The 25,985-nt window shown below is 31.8% G+C and overlaps 1 protein-coding gene across 1 annotated transcript in view; it reads left to right on the top strand.

The window, feature by feature from the left end:
• MS3_00001533 (uncharacterized protein) overlaps nucleotides 1–23,965 on the top strand; it is a 50,416-nt gene extending 26,451 nt beyond the window's left edge. Inside the window, exons 12-23 of the mRNA XM_051209003.1 lie at nucleotides 1,367–1,656; nucleotides 2,535–2,660; nucleotides 5,262–5,370; nucleotides 6,697–6,986; nucleotides 8,620–8,818; nucleotides 12,408–12,762; nucleotides 13,467–13,510; nucleotides 13,955–14,275; nucleotides 14,982–15,036; nucleotides 18,895–19,236; nucleotides 20,074–21,983; nucleotides 23,165–23,965. Of these exons, the coding sequence (XP_051074417.1) occupies nucleotides 1,367–1,656; nucleotides 2,535–2,660; nucleotides 5,262–5,370; nucleotides 6,697–6,986; nucleotides 8,620–8,818; nucleotides 12,408–12,762; nucleotides 13,467–13,510; nucleotides 13,955–14,275; nucleotides 14,982–15,010 (1,763 nt within the window). The 3' untranslated portion in view covers nucleotides 15,011–15,036; nucleotides 18,895–19,236; nucleotides 20,074–21,983; nucleotides 23,165–23,965. The remainder of the gene's footprint in view (nucleotides 1–1,366; nucleotides 1,657–2,534; nucleotides 2,661–5,261; nucleotides 5,371–6,696; nucleotides 6,987–8,619; nucleotides 8,819–12,407; nucleotides 12,763–13,466; nucleotides 13,511–13,954; nucleotides 14,276–14,981; nucleotides 15,037–18,894; nucleotides 19,237–20,073; nucleotides 21,984–23,164) is intronic.
• The last annotated feature ends 2,020 nt before the right edge of the window (nucleotides 23,966–25,985 follow it).

The raw sequence follows: 25,985 nt of genomic DNA, 5'->3' as shown, positions 1-25,985 counted from the left end.
TTTGAGATAGTAGATTCTCGCCTAACCCAGCCGGTTCAGTCCAGAACACTAATATCAGCCTTCTCTATATAAATCATGTATTTCAGACATACCCAGTTGATATACAAGCAAATCAGACTACATCATACCATAAAATACAATATAACAATTATACAGGATCAGGCCGAAAGTGACTGTGAGTGTGAGATGCTGTAATTAATAAATTGTAAGTAACTTAAGAATAGCGAATCGTATAATAGTAATCAGTAGGTCAAATGGAAGCTTATAATAATATAATATGAATATACATATAACCTAGTTACTTAATAGTAATCCAATAGGAATATATGTAATAATAGTCCATAAATAATTCCTAGCAGTTACTATTCACTTATTATTTGTCCGTATATAACATTGATATATATTCTTTCATGAGCGAATTTAATGCTGACTATTTTACTTTGTTAGTTTAACATTTTAGTTCTAAACAGAAAAATAACGACAAAGTCTACAGAAAATAAAATGAGTTCATCCTATTTCCTAGCTTGTTATCAGTTTCACACAGTTCAAAATTATAATTAATAATATTAATATAAACAGATGTTTAACACACTTTAGTTTGTGAAGTTCAGATAAATGTTCAAATTGTAACTGAGATCAATATAATACGGAGTGTAGAATACAAAATGTATGGATAAACATAATTGCGATCGATGTGTGTTCGTATGTTGGAAAATAGTGTAATGTAGAGTAGAATAGATGTTCTAGATACTAATAAACATAATCAAGATAAAACAGGTTATGTAAGAGTAATGAAGTTGATAATCAATTGTGTAATCACTCAACATGATAAGAAGTGAAACCAAAGAAATCTGTTAACGTTTGTGAGACGACGTAAGAAATAAAGATTATCCTGCGAACCTTGTTTTTGCTCTGTTTAAATTCAACAAAGGACCTAGTTGCATGAAATTCTAGTTTTATTCTACTGAGTTGGCTAAGAGAGCATGCTCATAAAAAGTTCCAATTCCAAATGATTAAAAATCCGAAATATACGAATTAATTCGATGCATACAAAGGATGCTTTGATGATCCTGTATTCATGGGATTCCTATCCTATAAGTGCATTTCGTGCTTCGAGTGTGTGGAGCATTTTGTTGTTCATGACTAGAGTACAGCAGCATCTCTCTTGAATTTATCTTTTTTTGTCCAGTTTGGGTCCCATGTGTTTCGCTGATTCCAAGCACCGTAAGAGCTACAGACGGAGTTGGAATAATAAAATATACATGTTAAAATCTAGAAAGAATACCTTCATAAAAACTTAGTATTTACTGTAGATATTCTTATTCTTCATAGTTTTTTTGTATGCTAATCTTTTTTTATCGTTTAGATTTGTCAGAAGGCCCTCATGAATATTCAAACAAAGAAACAGGTCGTTATATCGATATATCAGTCAATCAACAATCTAGAAGAGAACATAAAGCAACCAGTCAGCTTACTGTTTTAGTGTCGGAAACTATAGATCAAGACATAAACTCAGATGGTAATGCAATTCAAAGTACTAGTAATCGAAGTGAATGCACATTGTTTGTTCAAACCAAACATCCTTTCGTACCATTGCCTGTTCAATTAAGTAACCCTTTACCACTACATAAATGTCCTAGAAGTACATTATCTCCCGTAAGTTTTCTTTATAACCTATTTTATACTATTAAATGTTTTCTCCTTGTTTTGGTGAAATGTTTCAAAAGAAAAATTTTCGGAAAAAATTATTTTTTCAATTCCTTGAAATAAATTACTATGTTATTGATATACGTAATTGCTAGTAGTAGTAGTGTGGTATATGCTGCTCATATACCGACAGATATAAGTAGTATGTAGCACCAATCGGATGTAGAATGTCTGCCAGCGGAAGATTGAATTGAAGAGAACAGTAAGGGAAATAGACAGCAATTGTACTAATAACAGGATTGAAAAAATCATTATCAATCAGTTAAAACGATTTTAAGTAACTCACACCAGAAGAATCGAGTAACACGTTGTCAGATTCACTCACAGTTGAAAAATGTGAACTCTACGGCCATTGATTACAGATCATACTTTCCAATGACCAGTTGAGTATTTCGTTTTCCACCACAAGTCTTCATGCGTATATAATTAATATTGTTTACTAGTGTCTCAGTGATTGAAACAATGGATGTTTTACCTATTGAATATAGGGTTCGAAGCTTGTTTCATCTATTTCGATTAGTATCATTAGCTCTTTTTTGCATTTATGTATGTATGTCAAACTTTATAATAAAAATCTGTAGTCTGTGCTTGCGTAGTTATTTTTGTCCTTTGAAATAATGAGACTAGATACGATAAAAATGGTAATGATTATCATCACCTATTCCTGTTTTTTGTACATTCAAATTGTCATTTACCTGTAGGTTATGTTTAATTACATTCTCAACATTGTCTTCGCAATTTGATTCTTTTTAAGACTGTTATTATAGCTTCGTCCACACTGTCTTTCGATTTGATTCTTCTCTACTATTTCTTTCTTTTCATTTTAGTTTGTTCCTTTTGTGGTAGAACTATGCGTTACACTAGTCGAACGCTATGGTCTCAATTGTATCGGTATTTATCGTTTATCTGGTAGCAAGGTGGCTCATGACTTCATTACCTCTGAATTAAGTAGGGTAAGTCGTATTTCAAAGTTTCGATTGATTTTGTTTAATCTTTTATGATATTGTCAGACTATAAAGAGACCATAAGTTTTACCAGTCGTCATTGATCTTATTAAATTGTCTGATCTGAGAATACACTACTATTGGGTTGTTTATTCGCGTGCATAAAAAGAATATCGTTTATTAGTAATTCAATTTGAAATTTATTCTTGATCACTAATTTCTTTCCAGTGAAACATGATCACTATCATTTGATGTAGTGAGTTGTTTTCTTTTTGAGCGGTGTATCCTAGTATCGTTCTTAATTTAAATGAATGAGGTCATCTAGGATTGTTGCTAAGCATACTTAACGTAAATGTTATAGCTTTTCAATTTAACCACGTCGAAACTAAGTTGATCTAGTGTGTGGTGTAGTTTCAAACGTTTAAACTCTTACACATTTTGTTTTTAACAAAATTATATCAATAACCTTTTCTTGAAGAATTGACTTTTAGTTTCCATTTTCTGCTTCGTTTCACTACAGTTATTTTTTTATTGAGTAATTTTTGTAAATCAATATATATGGGGTTTTCATGTGTTTATTTCTTTCCTTCTCGAATAACTTTCATCACATAGTTATATTTTTTAGTAAAGTTTATTATTTTGTGGTTAAAGTAGTGAACACTGTTTTCTCTCTTATGCCGGCCATGAGACAATGTTACATTCTACTATCATTGCATTCAGATACAAAGAATCTCTATAAATTCACCCAACCCACTATACTAGTGAGAAGTCCATGGAATGACTAGAAAGCTTTAATTGGCAAACTGAGTCGATGGGTACATAAATCATTGATATATTGTACATTTGTGCCTCAGATCCAAACAATGTCATAAGTGCTGGGACATTGACTAAAGTGTGTAATCGGCTCCTTCTAATGGTGCACCTTGTTTATAATCTCTCACCTACCGTTTGGTCTTGAGGTGCCATGTGGGCGCAGGGGGCTTATATGTCTAAACTATACCACCCTGTCAGACAAATATCACTGATAGCTATAGATAGTGGTTGCTCGAAACGGAATCACTGGAAAGCTGCGAACTGTTGGTTGCCAACGGCATCAACGTCCTTGGTCCTTTTTCCCTAGTGTACTTGTAGATGTCCATTGCTTTGATGGTTCCGACACTATGATGAAATAGTTGCTCAATCTTTAGGGGTTTGGAAGTAGTGGAAACAATCAAAATATACAAAAAATGACAGGTTAACTGCCAACAACGATTAGTCAAGTTTAAGATTATCAGAAAAAGCTTCTAGTCACTTGTAGAGTAATTCCCATAGCTTACATCGTCAAAAGCTTGTGCAGATGTTGTCTTGGATAACAATAAAAGTTTTACGATTAAACTATCCATCTCTGGCAACTCGATTTCTGCAAATATTTCCTAGTTTTCTATGGTTGTTTAGCTAAAGTAACTCTGTGATATATGTTGTAAGTTGGATAATCGTCAGTAAACTTCCATTAATAATTAAGATCTTAATAGCGTTTGTTACTCATTATAATATTGTTATTTCGTTACATTATTGTAAAATGTTTTAGAATATTTGATGTTATATTTTCCGAATTGTCTGTTAAAATTGTAAAGTGGGAGCTGTCGAAAGAATATTTCTATGGTTGTAATCAATCATACAACGAAGGAAGGTGTTTATTTGATCTTATTTCTCAGTCTTAAAAATTAAAATAACATTTTCATGAAAATTTCATCATTATCTGATGTTATATTGTGATATGGTTACCTTAAATTATCACTCACTTATTGGCCAGTTAGTTTCGAAAGAGCTCTTGCATTACTCCCCTATACTCGTATAATTTATCTTCTATAGAGGGCTCCCATAGATTTAACATGGTGAATTTCAATAAAAAGTCTGTAAACGTCGTGTTTGTTTTTTGAAGAGATCAGAAGTTACTTAACAGTTCATAATATTGATATGTGTTGTGCTACGATTGGTGAATAAATTTCATTTAATTGAATTTAATCCCCAATTATTTATTTATTTATTAAACAGTTTACACATATTTCGACCTACTATCAATGAATGTTTTTAAATGTTTACATATGTTTTCAGCCATGAAACTTATAAATAAATGATATGTAAAACAAAGTTTTGTTTAAATTAAAACTAATAATTTATGAAAATATCTGTTGGGGAACGGAATGTTCCTTGAATTTACCAGAAAATGATACAATTATTTTAAGTCACTATTTTGTATTTGTAAACTTCAAACGTTAAATTTGGAGCCTTAGAAGTGATATTCTTATTAGATGACTGTTAAAAAATATGCTTTAAGTTTTGCATAAATATCTACTCTTTTTCTGATGTATCATCGTCAATTATAGTTTTAGGAATACTTCTGGTTTTTATTGTTTACTTAATTGTAGAGTGCTGAGTCAAAGCGTTATTGACGTTACAGTGTGAATTAGATTGGGTTAGAGTTATTTCATATGATTACATATGTTCTTCTGAATTCCACTAGATTAACAGGCTGATATATTATAAGAAATACTATGTAAATCAAGGTTTTGTTTGCATTATAATGATGATATAAAAAAGTTTACAGAGACGTTTTCCTTATTTTTCTAGGATATTACTACAATCGATGTAACATCAGATAAATGGAATGATTTACATGCTGTTTGTGGAGTTTTGAAAACATTTCTACGCAATCTTCCAGATTCCCTTTTTCCTAAAGGTGACTTATTTAACATTCTTTACATACATATATACATAAGTGCAGATATATTTCTTTTTTTTTTTTACCTTCTTTTATGTTATATTTTTAATCAATTACATATTCAATGTCACTTTGCTTGTTTTATGTAGGTTTTTTAAAATTACGACAATATATTTCTCTGTCATATATAATCTAGGTTACATAGGTCACTTTAAAATAATAACGGTTGAACAATATTCCTTTCTCTTGGTTGATTTTGACTGATTAATTTTAACCCATAAAATTTCTATTATAACATCGATGAGAACTTCTTTTGAATTTGTCAAGAATATAAGCATTCTTTTTTGTTATCCGTTCAACTTGTCAGATTTTGCGTAAATGTTTATCAATATTTATTTAAATTGTTAGTTAATTTCTTACTCTTAGTTCTTTTTATTATCTTGAAAAGAGCAAAATCAAAGAATTAACTAGAATAATATGAATTCGTTTTATTTTGTTAGGTCCTTATCAGTTACTTGCGTTGGTATTTTCTAAGTGACATTCAGTAGACAATGTATTTATTCTGAAATTTTCATTGAGGTTATACAATATTTGCGTAGTATTTTTTTCTAGGAAAAAAAACAAACAAACTTAGAACTAATTTATTCCCGTGATATATGGTTAGTTAGAGTAAAATATGATTGGTTACTGAGCATTGATGAATGGGCGGATAGACAGCGTACTGACTATTTAATACGTGATTTTCTTTCCTATTATTGATTTGTTTTCTTAACTCACTGAGTGTAAAGTAATTGTAACTGTGTTAAGTGTTATTTGGCCTATACTATGGTTCGCTATGTTTGATCGTGAATCATGTATTTGGTTTAACGTAATCCAGTCTGTGCAAAGTGTATCGATCCAGTATCCTATCTAAAGGTAATATAGTTTAAGTTCCGGTGGGTTAGTAATAATAGTAGTATATTTTGGCAAACAGAAAATAATGTAATCCTACCATTATGCTTTCCCTACTCAATAACTAAGAATCGATCACGAAATCATCTCAATGTTTATCTCATCATGGTTTTAAATTGACGTAATGATGATCTATTATTGCCACTACATCTTGTTATTGATTGTTACTAACTAATTAATCATTACGTGTATGTGTTGTGTATTCATTATTTTTAGATTTCCTTAGCGAATTTTCTCATTTAAACTGTTATTTTAAAAGTTGTTTCACTTCACTAGTACTCTGGCCATTTATGTCTTAACTCAATTAATAACATTCATATACTTTATTAGTTGACAGTATCACTGACGTTTTTCTCACTTTCAATTTTTTCCTCCTTGTTGGCGTACATATAGTTATGTATCCAGATTTTCTGGCTGCGTGTCGCTTACCACAACGTGAAAAACGTCTTCTATCTATTCAACGTTTATTAAGTATTATGGAATGTTATCCATGTCATCCAGAGTATAGAGCACATAGAGCTACACTTCGTTATCTTGTTACTCATTTAGCTCGTGTTAGTGCTCGTGAAGGAGTGAATAAAATGACAGCATATAATTTAGCGTTAGTATTTGCACCAAATCTTGTACAACCATGTGAAGATTCGCCTGAATTACTAATGAGTGATTCTAAATATAAAATTATGGTAAGCAGTATATTCAGCACGCATTTGTTTCTACGTATACGTTTAATGTAAGAAATTATTTTATAATAATTTAACAATGTCAGTGAGAATATTCTTGTATTAATCATTTGTTTAAGTTTGACTATTATATTCATTATATGTATATCTATGCTTGTGTATAGTGTGTTAAACTGAGAGTGAATGTGGTCTCTTGAATAGATAGAGATACATAGCTTAAAAAGTCAAATTGTCATATATATGTTATTAGCATGGAAAAATTACAATCATGACATCAGTGAAATGTCGTATTTCAATATGATTTTTTCTATTGTTGAATGAACTGTCGAAACTAAGAAAAAACAGTAATATTTTAGTACATGAATAAGTTTTCAGATTATCTGACAATTAAGTGTTTAGTTTATCACGACTAGTAAACAATACGTAGTTTTGTTTAAAAGGAAAAACAAAACACTTTAAAGATTGTTATCGTGATAATTTATAGTCAGTTAAATAGTTGTTAGAAATAATATGAAGTAAATGGTTATTTAAATTTTACACATTTCATAAATCACAAACTTACACCTGTTACCCCTCATGGAGGAACGTAGGCTGCCCACCAGCGTTTTTCATCGAACTCTCTCCTGGCCAATCCTTTCCACTTGTTTCCAGTTGCTATTCATCGTTTGTATGTCTGCTTCGAATTCTCGACGCAGTGTGTTCCTTGGTCTTCCTCTTTTCCATTTACCTTCAGAATTCCAAGCTAGCGCTTTCTTCGTGATGCAGTTTGATTTCACAAAGCAGTTACCGTATTCTGTTTGCTTTTTAAAGATAGAACAAATTATCATTTTTTTTTTGTTTTTGTACTTTGTAAAAAATAAACGCGATCATCATAGATTTGTGAATTAATGTATTATTGAATAGAAAGGGGCAGCTTCACCACTTCAGTCTTTTCTTTTCTGTAATTGAGTTAATTATGCAATTAGGCTAGTGATTGATATTTCTCCTCTCAAAAAAAATTTAGCAGAGAAACATTTCTCTTCGATGATGTCATTTACTCAAGCTATGCAATTTTGTTTATAAAGCAATCCATAAAAAAAATAGGATGAAGATTATATATTGTTACATAAGTGATTAATTGATAATTATTTTGAAGAACGTCGTAAATATTCAAGTTATGACAAAAATGTCGTTTATATTTAACCTAAGATTTATATGGTTTCTTCAGTTTTTTTTTTGAAGTACACACACACATCACACGAAAGTTAACTGTCGTGTATATCATTTATAATTTAATTGACTTTTCTATCGTTAATCATTTCATGGATTACTTAAACCTTACTCATTTAAAGTAGGATAGAATGAATTACTGAATAATTGCAGATAGATAGAAAGAGGAAAGGAACAAGAGAGAGAGAGAGGGTGAGAAAGAGAATTAATGATATCCTAACAGAAACTTTTACATTTGCACACCTGTTAATGAATTTCATTAGTTTATTAAAGTAATGCTGAATGAATATACCCTCATGTTATTACTTTTATTACTATTATCAACATCGTTACAAAACATGTTCATTATTTTGTTGTAATTCCATAATCAAACTGATCTCTTTATTAACTATTTTTATGTTTAATTTCTTTTCTGTTTTGCTTGTAGCTTGTTGAAACTGTGATCAAATATCACGCGTGGATATTTTCACCAGATTTAGGGCTAGAAAGTGGTTGCTCTGTCCCACCAGATTCAACAGAAGATTTAACACCTGAAATTGATGTTAATAGTAAGAATAATTCTACAATATGTGATAGTTCAACAATAGATTCTGAGGATTCAATTCAGCAACCGGGACGATTAGAAGGTAACAAAAACACAATTATGAAAAACTGTAAATACCTTATTTTTGCAAACGTACGAATAGATTAGAAGAAAGTTATAGGCGGTCAAACCAAGATTTGAAATAAGTTCATGAAGTCAGTGATTGTCGGACAATTGTGATAGTAAGCATAGAATAAACCTACCTGGCTGGGGTCTGCGTGTTCGCTGTAACCAATGGTTGGAAGAGACGTTAGATAACATGGTTCGGAACCAGTTGCAGTGGCGCAAACGCATTCAGTCTTTATTTTAAAATGCTTATACTTTTCTATCTCACGAATTCATCCTTTTTCGAATCAATTGTCTATGTGCACCACCACTGATGATACTGTTACTACCTCTACTACTTTGGAATTCTTGATAATTTCATCTCGTCTTACTAGTATGGCGTGACATCTTTAAGCGATATGCATTTGTCCCAGGTGCTTCGTTGCTTTTATGACTGACTAACTGATTGAATTTTATAGCTGCCAAGTATTTTGCTCAGCATTTGACCTAATTAAAACTGGATGTTTTTTCTGGCCAGACAAAATACCTTGTCCGTTTTGTTTAAAGAATACACTGTAAAGGTCATAGAAAGAATATGTAGAAAAAAATATATATACATATAACTCAAGTGAGAAAAAACTAGAGCAATCTATAAAATATTATTCCTTTCATTAGAACACGTTTTTTCCCTATTTCTATGGTTCAAATAGATGATGGAATGACTAACAATGCCAGATTTATACTTTTTTTATACACTACATAAATAATGTTCTACATTTCCAACATACTTTATGCAAGAACTTCAATGTGTATTATACCTAAAATTTATTTATTTACATATTCAAACACATAAACGTTGGTACGCGGCGGCACCAAATATATACGCGCCACACTTTATCATTTGATTTGTATGACGGCTGGAATATCGCTCGGGTGCCCAAACCGAGGCAGGTGGTTTTTTTAGGGGACCATTCTCCGAGCCTTTGGCTTAGTGGTTTAATCCACAAGGCAATTGAGCCAACGTAAGGAGATGCGGTAACCGATGGCCAAGACAAGGTTCATACTCTATTTGTTGCTTAATAACCCTGGAACCCATGTCCACCGTTTGCTTGGAAATAAGGTTTTCTAACTCGACTAGGTGGATCCTCCGTACCTACCAACTCGATTAAAGCTCCGGATTTTGGCTTTTCGTTCTTTTAATTTCGTAAGCAACACCCTTACCTCGAGAAGGCAGTGATTAGGACTTCCTTAGTAGTGGTTGTATACGCGTGGTCATGTGAGAGCGTTTCGAGGAGAGCGGACTCTCCACACCCTTTACTGTATTTGGTGGGCATATATACATATATAGAAATAATTTGTCTGCAGTCTGTATTGTTATACCAAAGTATATCCTCATTTGTTGAGTCAGTCAGTCAGTCAGCTACAACGTAGGACCAGGCACATGTATGCATCGGTCCAAGTTGCCATACCTCATTGACACAACAAGATGGACACCGGATTCATAAAGTAGGTAATTCAGAGGTGGTAATATGTAAAAGAAAGATTGCAATAAGGATATAGTACAGGAAGAATGAATTAGTTCGTAGAAAGGAAGATATGAAGCAATTTTAATCTCTTAGTTTAAGGGAAGACAGAGAGTGTATACACCGACGCCATTGTGATCGATTCTGAGCCATGTCACCAAGAGTCTCCAATCATTGGTTACGATAGTCACGCCTACCCCAACCAAGTAGTCTACATCTCCCAACATGGCTCAGACTAGAAGTTAGTGACTTCAAGCACTGATGCCACGTTTTGATTTGGCCGCCCCTAACTTTCTTCCAACCATCCCGAACGCCGGTTAGCATTGCACGTCGTGGTAATCGGTGTTCAGGTATACGTAACACGTGGCCCAACCATCTCAGTCGATGAACATTCACAACCTCATCAACTGGTTTACTATCATTCCCTAATACCCTGCGTCTAACCTCACTATTACTTACCTGGTGATCCCAGCAGACGCCAGCAATATTTCTGAGGCATCTGTGGTCAAATATTAGTAGCTTACGAGTGTCTTCTACTCTTAATGACCATGTTTCGCTGCCGTAAATTGAAACAGAATGGAGAAAGTGGACAGCCTTGACGGACATCACTTGAGGTTGCAAAAGCAGATGACAGTTCGCCATAAGCTCTGACTGGACTAGTAGTGTTCGAGTAAATAGCCTTCACAAGGTTTATGTACTTCTGAGGTACGTCTTTCAATGATAGACACTGCCACAGAATCTCGCGGTCTACCGAGTCAAATGCTGCTTTCAAGTCAAGAAAGACCACCATTGTCGGACGCCGATAAGTATGCCTATGTTCCAGAACCTGACGAATGGTGAATATGTGGTCGATGCGGCCACGACCAGGTCTGAAGCCAGCTTGATTCTCTCGTGTTTGCAGTTCACGAGTCTTAGTTAGGCGTCCGATAATTATCGAGGCTAGTATTTTAGATACTATATTAGTTAAACTAATCCCTCTATGGTTGTCACAGGATGATTTTAACCCTCTGTTATATATTGGGACGATAAGTGATTGTGACCAGTTAGTTGGGATAACGTCTAACTCCCAGATCTTAGCTAAAATATTAGTCAACCTAATCGCTAAAATTGGACCACCATCCTTAAAGACCTCTGGAGCCAATCCATCTGGACCAGCTGCCCTTCCTCGTTTCAGATTAACTATAGCCTTTTGAACTTCTGCTAGAGTTGAGGGACCTACTTCAATGTTCCATTCACACTGTCTGAGAATGGAGGGTAGTTGTAGAGTAGCTGAAGGCCAGTTGAACTGTTCTCTGAAATGTTCCGCCCATCGTTCTAAAGGTCTGGACTGAGAGCAGATGAGGGTGTCGTCTTTTTCCGAAATAGTCTGACTTACACTTGACTTATTAATTCCAGTTTCTTTTATTAGTCTGTAGAGCTGTCTTGTGTTCCCTATAGCCGCCGCCTTTTCCATCTCTTTTGCTTTCGTTAAACATAATTTTGAATGAAATATACTAGACATATGTGGTCGTCGCGGTTTAGGACTTTTCAAGTGGTTATTCACGTACAATTTAACGAGAAATAGAATCCAGTAACTTCATATGATCAGGATCACTTGTTTACAATTTATATGTACTGGATATATATATATATATATATATATATATATATATATATATATATATAGAGAGAGAGAGAGAGAGAGAGAGAGAAAAAGAAAGAAAGGAAGGAAAAGTCTAACTTGTGCTATTATTGTGTTATGTCCGTTAAAGTATAACTCCATAAAAATATTCTTACTTTATGATGGTATTCAACTTTAATTTAATGTAACAAAGGTTGATTTTTTATATCTTTCTCCGTACATTTGATTTTATGTTTCGAGAGTGCTTTCGGGTTATTTACAATGAATTATTATCAGAATGTTTATATAAATCCTATCAGAAAGAACTTAAAGTTAAGCATATTATTAGTTAATTTTGTTCTCGTTGACGTTTAAAGCGTATAGTGTAATTGTACTAACATGGAAACTACTTGTCTATCATAAATATGAATATCATTACCCCCTATTTTTTCTACTGCTTCAAGGTGACGTTCAACCGTTGGTCGCTGAATTATTAACTGCTGCTGCAAGCCTACCACCTCCACCATCTGACATGGATTTAGAAACAGCTGAAATACCTGGACCAGAATCTGATCGACCTTCTGACATCATTATGTCCAGACCACGTTTCACTTCAATCCCGACTAGTAATTGGTCGTCTTCAGTAACAAGTATTTCTAGAATATCATCTGGTGGCCTACTCAACGAATTGAGTACAACAACAGATAATTTATCCACATTAAGAATTAAATCAGATTTCAGTGAAGATCAAACAGTTGCATCAGATGTAGAACATAATGAAACTGAAGGACATTTATTAAGTGTTACTAGTTCAATTTTGTGAGTTAAATTTATTGTTTTATAGTTTACCGAGTAGTTTAATTTTTTAAATATTCATTAACATTTGGATGCGTAATCATCTCTACAGTATGTAACTTTTTTCGATTTGATTTCATGTATTAATAGTACAAGCAATTATTTATCTCTGTTTTCTTTCCCTATGATACTCATTATTCAATGGAAATTTGGTGGATTTATCTAGTTAATTATATTATATTATATTTTTAACTGTTGAATCCCAGGTTCAAACCTGTCTTTACCATGGATATAGGCATCTTAGCACTATTATTAATAATCTTCATGTAGAAAATAAGCGTATTGGTACTGGACAGACCACTTCACTCGTTTTGAAAGTTTCATCAGCTCTTCTATGTTGTTGTGTGACAAAATTTCGGGAGAGATTTCGAAAGCTGCGTTGACTTCTGCCACGATCCTGTCGCTTGTAGCATATTTAAGAGGTTCATCTGCTAATCAACGGGCTAATATACTTCTGAATAGTCCTCTATGTATTATTAATTTCTTTTGATCAAGCAGAGTTCTGTCACGAACACATTTATTTTATACTGTTTTGTTTATATGAAGGTACATTGGTATCAATTGTAGTTTTAAGTAAAATTCGATGGTAAACGAGACCTACATCCAACGTATGATATAATTATTAGTATTCTACTGTTTTTCTCTTTTTTTATGAACCCTTATTATAGACGATCCCTTCAGACTCCTTCAGGGTTCGGTACTAAACTGGATAGTAAGTTCTACACTTTACTTGTTCATTTATTGTTCCGTATCGAAAATATATTGCTTTATATGAAAATTTGTTGAAATGACTAAAACAATAATTTAATCCTGACTTATGACATAATTCTCCTCCATTAAGCCTAATTGTCGTGTCAATAGAATATGAACAGCATTTGTGTCCAATCTGATACCTTGGTTGACTTCAATATTACTGAACAGGTTTTTGTTGTGATAAGTTATTGCTTTTTCACTGAAGGTTTTTTCCCAAAGTTTTATGCTCCTTCTGGTTAATGAGCTTGTTGAAATATTATTGCGAAAAATGAATTGTCTCTATTGTAGTAACTGAAAGTATTTTTTCATATTTTAAGTGAACTTGAACTAATGTATCTATATATAATGTAACTAGAATTGCTGACATCTTTCATTGTTTTCACCGGTATAATATAAAATTTAGATCTACGTCACTTAAGTCAAGGGTGTTTAGAGGAATATACATCCGAAGCCCGTAAACTTGGTGTTCGAGTTGCAGAAAGCAAACGTGTACTCGAGAATACTGTAGCACAACGTTTACATGCAGAACAACGTTTATTTGAAGCCAGAATTGAATGTTCAGAGCCATTTGTAGCAACATCACTAAAACCTCAAAATGATCTGTCTACAGAGTTAATTGTTCAGTCTCAGAGTCCCAATAATATGTCAACTTCAATTAATCCTACCCCTTCTATTACTTCTGGTAAAATAGGAGATCTGGGTGTTAGTGTATTCAAAGATGAAAGTAAGTTAGCTGTTTATTATTATATTTTGGATAAATTAGCTATTTTAGTCCTTAGTTGTCTTCCTACTTCATAATTACAAATTATGTCATATATCCATCTACTTATAGTAAAATCTCATATCAATTCACTTCAGTATTTATATTCACACACTTATTGTTCTCACTGTGACCTTCATACTAATTTTTGTTTTATTAGTTAAGAGGGTTATAGTGATTGTTCATTTTCTAGCTTTAATTCATGTACTAAGTTAAGTTAGGAAGCCTCTGAAAACCAAAACTAGTTGTTTCGTCTTAGTATGAAACTTTAATAATGCACATCTTCAACTCCACCTGATATTGAACTCAGGGATTTGGTTTTCACAGTGAGACCTTAAAATTCAAAACAATTTGTTGTCTTCAAAATTTCATTTTTTTTCTCTTTATATTCATTGTTGAGTAGTTCTGTACTTGAGTGAAACAGCTGTGCAGTCTTCCCTACTTTCAATGATTTTCTTGTTTTTATTCGAAAGTTAACAACCTATTACTTGTTAAAAAAATGTTTTCATTATTTACTTGATTAGTTTTCATGTAAATGTACATATGTATGTAATCTTATTCATCATAGGTGTATACCATAAACTTGTTATTTATAACATCCCTGTAATTCCAATACATTTATTCAAAACACGTGTTCACTACTTCCTTACTTACTGCTTCATTATTGTAGGTTCGAGCAATACTGTTCATCTTGAATAAAATAGACCTATTGGTGATATTTAGGGGTAAGCTGACAATCAATGCACATCGTTCTGTTGTCTGTTGTGAAAAAAGAACGAAATTTTGTTTGCATGCATTTTCACAAATGAAGTTGTCGTCTTCTGTAATGTTTGTTTATTTTTTATAAAGAAAAGTGCATTTTTAAGAGGCCTCTAGTGAAAATTTTAAAATTTATGTTTGATTCAATTGTTCCACACTTAAATATTATTATTTCTGTGTATTTTTTTCAATTTTCCCTATTTTAACATTTAATGCATGGTTTCTGCATATTGGTTTTTTATAGTCTTGTATGTAATCTTACGTGGTTTTAAAATGCCAATTCTTTTGTAAGGTTAATATTAAGCGTTTAATTGCGTTGATTCATTACATTAAAATGAAGTTGGTATGCATAATCATGAATTAGATTATTCAAGTCTTGTTGATATGAGATCGGGATAGATGTCTCATAGTCTTGTCAATCGCTTTGTCACTTCATTATATCACTTTAACACCCTAACCCTAACAATACTTATTTTTGATGATCCCATTGTATATGCAAAAAATATATTTCTATTCAAAATGTAGGTAATTACACATATTTTTTAACTTTAAAGTGTTGATATCTCATAATCAGTAATAGAAATAAACCGATTTGCTCCTTAATGGACAGATAAACTCAGAGGTGATGTAATTTGGCAAGACAAAAGTAAGTTTTTCGTAAGTGAAATGCTGAAGTTGTTCAACTACCTCAACTCCCCCCTCCTATAACAAGTTTCGAGACAACAATTTACATTTGAGTTAATCAACTGTTTTCAACAGTAAACATTTATAAACTGGGATAAGTTTCTTACTTTTGTGTGTTACTTCTGATATCTCTTTACAATGAAAGTAGTCTACCGGAAATTTTCATTTATACGGGGTATTCGACACACTAAGTCCCACTTATCCCCTTATTCGTTGCTTATTGCAGTATTCCTAAACGGTCCTGCTGTATAATCTAATCAGGACATAATCGTCTTTTTTAGCTCAAAGTAATCATTACTTGTGTACATACTCATTGAGTCATGCGTTTTTCATGGTCACTTCCTTTATAATCAGAATAGCTGGACGTTTCAATCAGTTAATCAGTCAAATGCAACATAGATATTGTTATGTCTGTTCATCGGTCCAAGTTCCCATGCCACTTCAGCATAGCGAGATGGAATTGTCAAAAATAACACTAGAATAGTATTATTAGTAACAGAATTAGGCAGTAGATTAGATTATACATCAAAGATGCGATTCGAGAAAATACAAATTGCTGAAATAAGAAAAATTTTAAGGAATTCGGAAGCTCAGAATTTGAGGAAGACGAAGAATGGATGTACCTGTGCCATTCTAAGCGAATTCGAGCCATTTCGTTCAAAGTCTCTAACAATTGGTTACGATAATCACACCTATCCCAACCAGATAGTCTACATCTATTGGCTTGGCTAAGTTCACTTGCCACGTCTCACCTGGACCGTCCCTAGCTTTCTTTAAACCTACTTCAACACCAGAGAATGTCACCCGTTGCGGTAGTTGGTGGTCTGGAATATGTAACACATGCCCCAACCACCTCAGTCACTGAAGACTTACCACCTTATAAATCGGTTTGCCATCCTCACTTAGTACCCTATTCATCCTAACCGAGGCGTTGCTTACTTAGTAGTCCAAAAATACACGAGCTGTTTTTCAGTAAATTGGACTTTTACATAAACAAAGTTTGTTTTTAAAATTCGCTTGAAAAGTAAGTTTTCATTATGTAGTACATAATTGCAGTTTGCTTTTTCCTTTTTTATCAAAGTGATTCGCATGCTGGTGCCAATTTAATCGTAATGTCGATTTCCTTTTAGTTAACTCTTTTATATTTCAAAAAACGATTACTATTTGTTGGCGAGTATTTTTCTGTTTAAATTAGTTAGAGTTATATAATTCAATGCAATCTATCATTCTCGTTTTCTTAGACATAAAATGGCGATTCTAGACACTTACTAAATTGAAGTAAATATTTGATCTCCACGGGTAAATTTTGTTGTAAACCGATATTCACAAAATGAATTTACATTATATATGTAACAATAATTTTTCGTTGACAAGTTATGGCAGTTAAAAGAAATAATGATAAAATAGATACGTGTTGTGTTCAGTGAATATGTGAACTAATATTCTAACATTACTGATAAAAATTCGGACGAACACTTAAGAATTACAAAAATAGACTTTCAGACAAGATCGTAAGTACTGTAAAACTAATCTATTTCCAAATGATTTTTGACCTCCGTATTTGATTAAAACACCAAATGTATGTGATTTTTTATGCTTTTCGATAGCCGATTCACTGTTTTGAGTGAGTCGCTAATGAATTAACTCCAAGAAAATTATATGCACGCACAAGTTTGACAAAACATTTAGGTTTTTAAAAATTATGAAACGAAAAACATCTGAATAGTCTCTTTTTGGAGGAATCTTATGGATGCTCTAAACAAAAAAAATAGGATTCGACAAGCGTATTTTTATAAATGATCACTATAAAATTAATTTACTAAAATATTTATAAAATATAATTTCATAATCTTAGTTCTAGTTTTTTGGACAAATAACGTACGTGTCTTCCCTCTTCGGAAAGATTGATTGTCTTAGAAGTCACTGTTTATAAACAATCAAAAGAAAAAAATATAGAATTATCCTTATCTTAGGACGATATTACTATTGTTTTGTTATAACTGCAAAAAATTAATTCTTTTAGTTTTACTCGTTTGCCCGTAATTGTCGTATAGATTATCTCATTCCCTCATTGTATCTATTGGTTTATCAATCCCGATGAAACGTTAACTCCAAAAGATTATGTCAAGTAATTATAAGAGTAATATATAAGTTTCATAATTCGAAGGTGCCATAATATTATACTTGTTTCTTAAAATACTGACATCACCTGACTATGACAATCAATTTTGAAACGAGGCTGTTTATCTTGGAAATTCGAACTCAGTTAAGTGCAGAATATGTAACCAAGAAATTATGACTTTTAATTACAATAGATATTTGATCAATGATAAAAATTAGAGTCTGATGATAGCCCATGTGACTCTGTGTCTACTCAGTATATTATTGGTGGGCTGTGTAGTTTTCTCGGTTCACTTTAAATATGCATCTACTGGCTATATGGTTTTACCTTGGTGTCTAATACTTGCCTAATGTTCAGTGTTAACTAGAGTAGGAGTGGTTTGGAAAAAAAAAACAGTACAGGATAATCCAAGCCGTTTTCTCAACTCATGGGATCGCCAACTATTTGACTGAAACATGTTTGTAGGTGCAAACTTCCTGGTTCTGATCTGTGCGACCAGTGGTTGAAGGTGTTGACTGATGTAACTCAGATTCGATCACAGTATTGCTTTTCTCCTTCCGTCGTCCATGTGTACCTTTATTTCCTTCTTTATGGAGCCGTGTTTTCACTACTTAATCTTATTATTATTGATGATATCATTATTATTTATTTTGACTTCATCAGTATTTATCTTGTTACTTTCATCTCGTTGTGCTGACGTAGTATAACACCTTGGGCTAAAGCACGCTAATACCAGCCTCTACCTTAATTATAATTGACTCACAATTAAGAAAGACGTTTTACTTGACTTTCCTGATCTCAATTAAACATTCCCGTGTTTTTTCTTCTTTACAAAACTTAAATTTTTTGTAGAGTTATCTGTATGTTGATCGGCTTGTGTTTATTAAATTATCGACACCAATGTAATGTGCTAAATAATGTTTTTCTTCCTGTAAACTTTTTCACTAGTTTTTAATAATGTTTATTCCAAGTTTTTCTGGTAATCACTAAGTTTTTTTTATGTATACATATATTTTAGGCTCTAAACACAATGAAACTTGTTTCATTCAATTAAAATTGTTTCCTTATGACTATTATTATTATTGTAATTATAATAGTCGACTTTCGACATCGATGAATTTTATATTCAGAATGTACAAAAAGAAATACATTGATTTCCAATTATCCCTTTATTTACTATGAGATTATGAAAGTAGACATGTTTATACTTTCAGATTTCGCGGGAGATACTTTTCAAATTGTATTCCACTTATCATTCATGACAGTTATTTGTGTGAAACAGATTTTTCCGTTTCTTTTTTCTTCTGCTTCTTCAATGAAATATCTGTTAATGCACGTATTCAGTTGAATTGATATTTACGTAAGTTTAAACAAATGTTTACAACGATTATAAAAGTTTTTCAAGATTTACTCGATATCATATATAACAATAAGTTGCTGACAATAAAAATAAGAACTTGTGGTATATATAGATATATTAATGAAATACAGTTCTGTTCATTATATGTTCCTTAGGATCGAATCTTAAGGCAGGCTATATATATATATATATATATATATATAATCATCGTGGTAATGTTAGGTAATAGACCTCTAGTGTTTAAGTCGCCCATTTACAACTATTGCGGTTTGTTTTTCCGTGTTTATGTCATATATTAGTTTAATTTGTCAGCATTATACTCTGACAGATATCTGTTATCAACATCATAAAAATTAATACACACTTGATAGATTTATCTCCATCTTGGTTAGGAAGAGACTGCATACATTATTGTAGCTGGACAACAGTACCAACAAATGTCTTCTGTTTTTCAAATTGACTAAATTCCGTGTTGGTGAAGTTTATTTACTCAACCAACCGATATTATTGTCACTTTTAATGTTTCTGATTAATCGAGAAACTATAATGGAATATATAGAAACAAAAAAATACACCTAAAAAATCTACAGGTATACAATGTATTTCTTATTCTAATGAAGTTATTGTATTTAAAGGATTTAATTTTAATTTGTAAAATAGTTTCAACTTTATAATCAATATGTAAAATAAACTAAATTGAAATTTTCTATACATTTATGTTATTATTAAGTAAATTGCCGAATTGTCACCAAAAATGATCGTTAACTACTTAGCACTGAAATCCTTCTATATTTAGTAATTGGTCCTCTTAATTTCTTTTCCTTTTTTTTTTAAAAGAATTATCAATCATCCTGTCAACTTCATCTGCATATCTCCATAAAATATACAATCGTACAGAGAAAGAATGGATGCAAAACCCATTGATGGGTCCAATTTCCTACTCTCTCGCTGCATTATATCCCTTTTAACACTATATTACTGTCCTATGTGCCAAGCTGTGTAATAAATGATTACATTGTGTAAAAAAAACCATTTCTTTGTTCTTGTAAACCTATTTTATTTCTCAAAAAGTCATTTATTTGCCAATATATATATAATGCCTTTGTTAGAAATTTTTTCAAATAATAGCTTCAATCCTCTGTACTTTCAATAATATACATATTTATTATACTTTCTCTTTGGTAGTATTTAGCTTTTCAAACCTTTTCCCCTTGATCATAACCGTCATTCTTACCAGTCTATTTATTTATTTGTCTATGTGAATTTCTTTTTTAATCTTGCATTGACTATACAAACTAATTGAGTTTCATTCGTTCAATTAATTCGAATTTCATTGTTACCACTTTTGGCTCAAACTATTTGTTGTTATTTTTCTGTGTGTTGTATGTGTTTATAGAGCAGTATGGTAAAATTACTATGCACCATACATTTATCTAATAACCCTTTGTTTTTTCATGCAATGTCATTGTTTTTTTTCTTTAGTGATTTGTTATTTCCCTTTATTCACACAGGTTAATAAGTTAATGTCTTTCAAAAAAGTTGTTGTTTTGTTGTGTTTTTTTTGTCGCTCCAATCTCATTCATAATACTTGTACAATTTAATTAATTTGTTTACCTTGTAGTTAATCATTATAAAGATTTTTTTCTATGATAGTTGTTGCTCATATGTCTATTATCATTGACTTTTTCTAACACTTTCTCTCTCTCTCTCTCACTTTCTTACATCATCTACCTTAATCATACTGATTTTCCAGCTTGATCTGACTTTTATTCCCTATTATTATATATTCTGTTCACTTATCTATCCGTTTGTCTCATATACTAAGTAATAATTATTATTTGTATATAAAACAATTTTGTCATGTGAAAATCGATTTTACTCTTTTCATTTCTCCTACGTTTAATTAATGTGACTTTCTTTAAGTGTAGTGCTGTTTCTTTACATATTTATGTTGAATTTGTCTAACGCTTATTGACCCTTCACATAAAACTTGCGTTAGGTAAAACAAATTAATTTTACGGTAATAATATCGTTAATACTCTTACTCTCTCCCTTTGTTGTTATCATTAGTGTTGTTTTTTTCTGTCTCGGTACAGTACTGATTATTTTTTTTGTCTAAGCAACAACTCTTTCCGGTTCTGTTACTACCAGTTGTCTGATGAACTATGTGCGATTTATTTTGCATGTTTATATCAATTAAATTGTGTTTTGTTCCTTGTTTCTCGCCTCCCCTCTTCCATTGATCATTAGTTTCAGAATATGCTGAATTTTTCTTATTTTTCTATTACCCTGCCCCCCCCCACCTCAACTCTATGTAATCTGAAAACTCATTGAATAAAATGTGTCAGTAAACTATAAAAACCGTAAAGATTATTTTAAAAAAACCTATTGGCTTTGTTTTGAAGTGAAAGAATTTCCATTTAAGTTTATTATTAAGAATATCATAGTTACTTGCTTTGTTGTTCCTATTATTTAAAAAAAAAACACAACCTGTAGTCCCTCTCTTATTTCCTTTACCGTTCCCCGCCAGTCTTCATATTTGTAATTTTTATTATGCTTCTTGCCATGTGGTTTGCTTTAATTGATATGACTTTTTAAATTTTAGTTTTATTTACGAAATTAAATTAACATGGATTAATTTTTCTGTTTGCTGTTTACACATATTTATTTTTAGTTACAAAAAATAATCATAATCAAATGATATCTGCTTCATGTAAAAAGAAATAACCAGAAAGAATAGAATAAATGTATGATTTGATTATACTTTTGTTGAAATTGTTGCAAACATTATATATTTATTAAACCAGTAATTATTATTATTATGTTTGTTTGATCATTCAACTTGCTCCTTATAATTTTGTTCTTGAGAAGAAGAAAAATATTAATAGAGGTGTATTTTGAAAGAATTAAATCTATTTCATGTGATATATTAACTGGTTGATGTTTTTATAACGGTTAATGAATTTTAGGGTAAGTAGTGTTAGTTCTACTTTCGATATATCGTTTTGTTCAGTGTGTCAGTCATGAACAACGAAGAGCTTGGGATAGATGTTTATTGCCTAAGTAGCCATATCACATTCATCAAGTATGTAATGTTACAGTATTTTAACGATATCTCTTTACCTTTTATGCATTAAATGAGAGTTTCCTTTGATACAAGGTATAGTGCTAACGGTTAAATCATTGTATAACACATTCTATTATAGTTAAATTGATGTCTAGTTCTCAATGAATTTAACTTAATCTTCACGAAGGTTTTAATTCAGTCTTTCTAATTTTACCGAAATGTCAGTCCCATCCTAAAAAAAACTAGATATAATTCATGATATTTGTTACAGGTTCGGGCCTATCCTCATCTACTTCGGTCCTGGTAACCAAGTAATATCAATGATGGTCTCTTCCTTAAATGTAAACAATATGTTTATGTAATACATTAGAAAACAACTTCCTATTATAATATATACAGAAACGTAGGAAGTAGACTTTTGAAACATTTAACGTGTATGTGTGTTATTCTGTAGAAATCTTTCAGATTGTTTTTTACCAATGAAACCAAAGTATCCGAAACAAACCTCCATAAAACTATTAATAGGATTACATAATGAGAAGAATATGTTGTTTCTGTTAATATCCCAACTGTTCTAGCGATACTATTATACTTTCAAAAAATTCTTTTGAATTGTCCGCATTTGATCAAGTTGAATATTATAGTGGTATATAGATATTTTGTCAAGTTATTGGTTACTTAGCTCAGTTATAACAGATATCATTAAGATATGAATACAAAAGTATAATTTATAACACCCTAACATAACTTGTAAATAAATAAATAACACCAAATGTTATGAGCAGTTATACATCCAACAATATTTGGTTGCGAATCGTTATATTTCTAGGTTTATAAAACGTAATCTATGTTGTCTTTCAGTTGTATTTAAAAATATAACTTCAATTCGATGAACTGTGATCATAGTTATCAGAAAACAGGACCGGGAATCGTGAATAACAGCTACTGGGTGTGTTCTTACATTGATTTGTTGGGGAAATCATCAATTTAATTTTTAGTTACCCGGGATGTGACTCCAATTGGGTCGTATGAATGTTATTGAAATGTACATGTCAATCCTCGTATATAATCATCGACTTAAATCGCGTTGGTGAATAACGGAATTAAAAAAGTCGAGTGCGAGAATGGATGTTTGAATACGTATATTTTATACACTCGTTGATCGAGACAGGCGGTCAGCGAAAGAAACGAAGAATGTGAAGTGAAACGACGCGCACTGGAGAAGACATATAAGCCAACTTCATCCAATCAATCGTTAATCAATACTTATAGTCACACAAAAATAAGCTGCAGACATATGATGATTAATATAAGATGTACACACACATACGCTTATATAAAAACAGGGTTGATAAGCGAATAATTAACAAGGTCAAAACGTGACTCAAGAAGAATGGATAAATTGGCCTGTTCAGAAGCTAGAATAAGTTATATGTACTTAGCATAGTAACTGACACTACAAATTTTCATCGAATGCAGCTAAAGAGACACAGTCCATTAATTTTGAAAGCATTGTGATTAATTGTTTGTTTAATTTTATTTATAAATAACCACATTAGAAACTCACTTCACATATATATTTAACAGATCATTTATTTATTTCATTAGCTGGTGAATTTTTTCATGTCTATATGTAGATTCTTTTCACAAATCATGTCGGCATTTCAATTATACTTTAATATGATTATACATATTCTGCAAATAAATTCAACAGACAAAAGCATTTCGTTCTCAGGAGTATTTCATTTTAGTGAAATTCTCCTAACAGCTAATTTAGCATTACACTATGATTTCTTCATAACTCATAATTTTCTTCAATGATCCGTCCACTTTTCTCATTTTTATTATCCATGCATAGAGTTTCTGTTTATTAGTTCTTTCTGTATTTCTGAAAGCTAGTGTTTGTAATTCCAGCTACAGAAAAATCTTATATAAATAATTCAGTAGCTCAGTGGTAACGCCTCTGACTGTGAAACTGGGTGACAGGGGATCCAATTCATCAGGCAGCATCAGTTCCCTCAAGTAGCATGAAACCTAAGTCCAGGATTTCCTGTTGACTACCTTCAACCATCATCTTATCTCAACATAATGCACATCATGTTGGCTCACTTTGACTAGTGGCCGCACTGCAACATGGTCGATAGGATTCGATCTACACTAAGAAGGACCTGACATACATGACGTTGATCATCACCCAGTGATCAACCAATTGTAAAATAATCCAATCACTTGTGATAAAATTTATCATTGATGATATATTCAGTCATAAATGTTTTTAAGTTTATTCAGATACGTATGACGTACTCAGAAAAATATACAATACAATATTACGAGAAACAAGATTTATTGATTTAAAAGCTAATAAACATTAGAGAAACTGGTTTTCAGTAGATGTTTTCGGGAAAATTTGATTAATGAAGTTGATTGTTGTGAATACCTTCTCAATTCATCAAGAATGAAATGAGACATAAATCCTTCAAACTGTCGAAAGTAATACTTTTCTAAATCTACGGATTTACGGCTTTAATTGATGCAATTTTAATAAGTTTTCGAAAATTGTGAATAAATATCTTCCAGATGTTCGGTGTACAGTACACTGCCGTATTAGTGAACAAACAAATATTTTATAAAAACAAAACTGTTAAGCTTGTGTTAAGGTGTCTTGAATAAGAAAGCTGAACTACTTACCATCGTTAATAACCAATATGTCTGTGAATAAAAAGAAGTACAAAGTATAGTCACCACTCGAATTCATAAAATGCACAGTTCTCTTATTTCACCTTTTACGTTTGGTAATGAACCATTACAATATTTCACCAAATACATGACACTACTTTAAATTTTGAAGTAGTATAGATGGCTTAGGGATTTTTCATGTTCTAAGTCTGTCGACACCTATAATGAATTCTGAAGGGAAAAATAATCTGAGAAGTTAGCGTAAGTATACTAAATCTAATCAGTACCAATAACATCAACGAATTGTTTATTGCCGAAATTTGACCATAATATCAAGACAGTTCTCATTTCAACAAAAGAAACTCACTGCATCGCTGATGAAATTATGTTAATTTGAAAATGAATATTTTCTTGTCAAGGATATCGTCTACTGAAACTGCATAACCGTATTTACAGTAATTAATCATATATATTATTTTGGTGAAAAAAGAGCTTCCATTATCCAACATTCAAGTTTTATTAGCGTTCAATGATCTAAAGGTTTAAGAAGAATCAGTAAAAATAGTCGTATAAGATACAAGTATTCACTTGAATAGTATGAATAACATGGATAATCAATTGAAAAACTTGAGGTGATAACTGACGATTCATAAATATGAGCTGATTGGTAGAGGGTCCTAAAGACTAGTCGCCGACTATGGAAGATTATAATTTTGAGTTGGAATGGTAATAAGAGAGTTTGGATGTTCTGCTTCTGCAATAAGTGTTCAGCTACGAACCAGTGATTTGTTAAGGGGTTTGGGGTTCACAAGATCTTTTATTGGTGATCCTTTTGAATCCGATCAAACCTGTTGTTAGTTTACCAACTAGTCTTAGAATCCATTAATTTAATGTTTTAATGGTTTGAGTGAAAAAGAGACCACAACTTTTTTTATCTTCTTATCTCAACTCCGTGGATTAGTTGAAGATAGACATTAACATCGCTGGATGCCGTCCAGTTCAGTGG

The sequence above is a fragment of the Schistosoma haematobium genome, chromosome 1, assembly GCF_000699445.3.
Source record: "Schistosoma haematobium chromosome 1, whole genome shotgun sequence".
NCBI classification, from domain to species: domain Eukaryota; kingdom Metazoa; phylum Platyhelminthes; class Trematoda; order Strigeidida; family Schistosomatidae; genus Schistosoma; species Schistosoma haematobium.
Note: the sequence above shows the minus strand (reverse complement) of the source record. Positions and strands in the feature narration are given on the sequence as shown.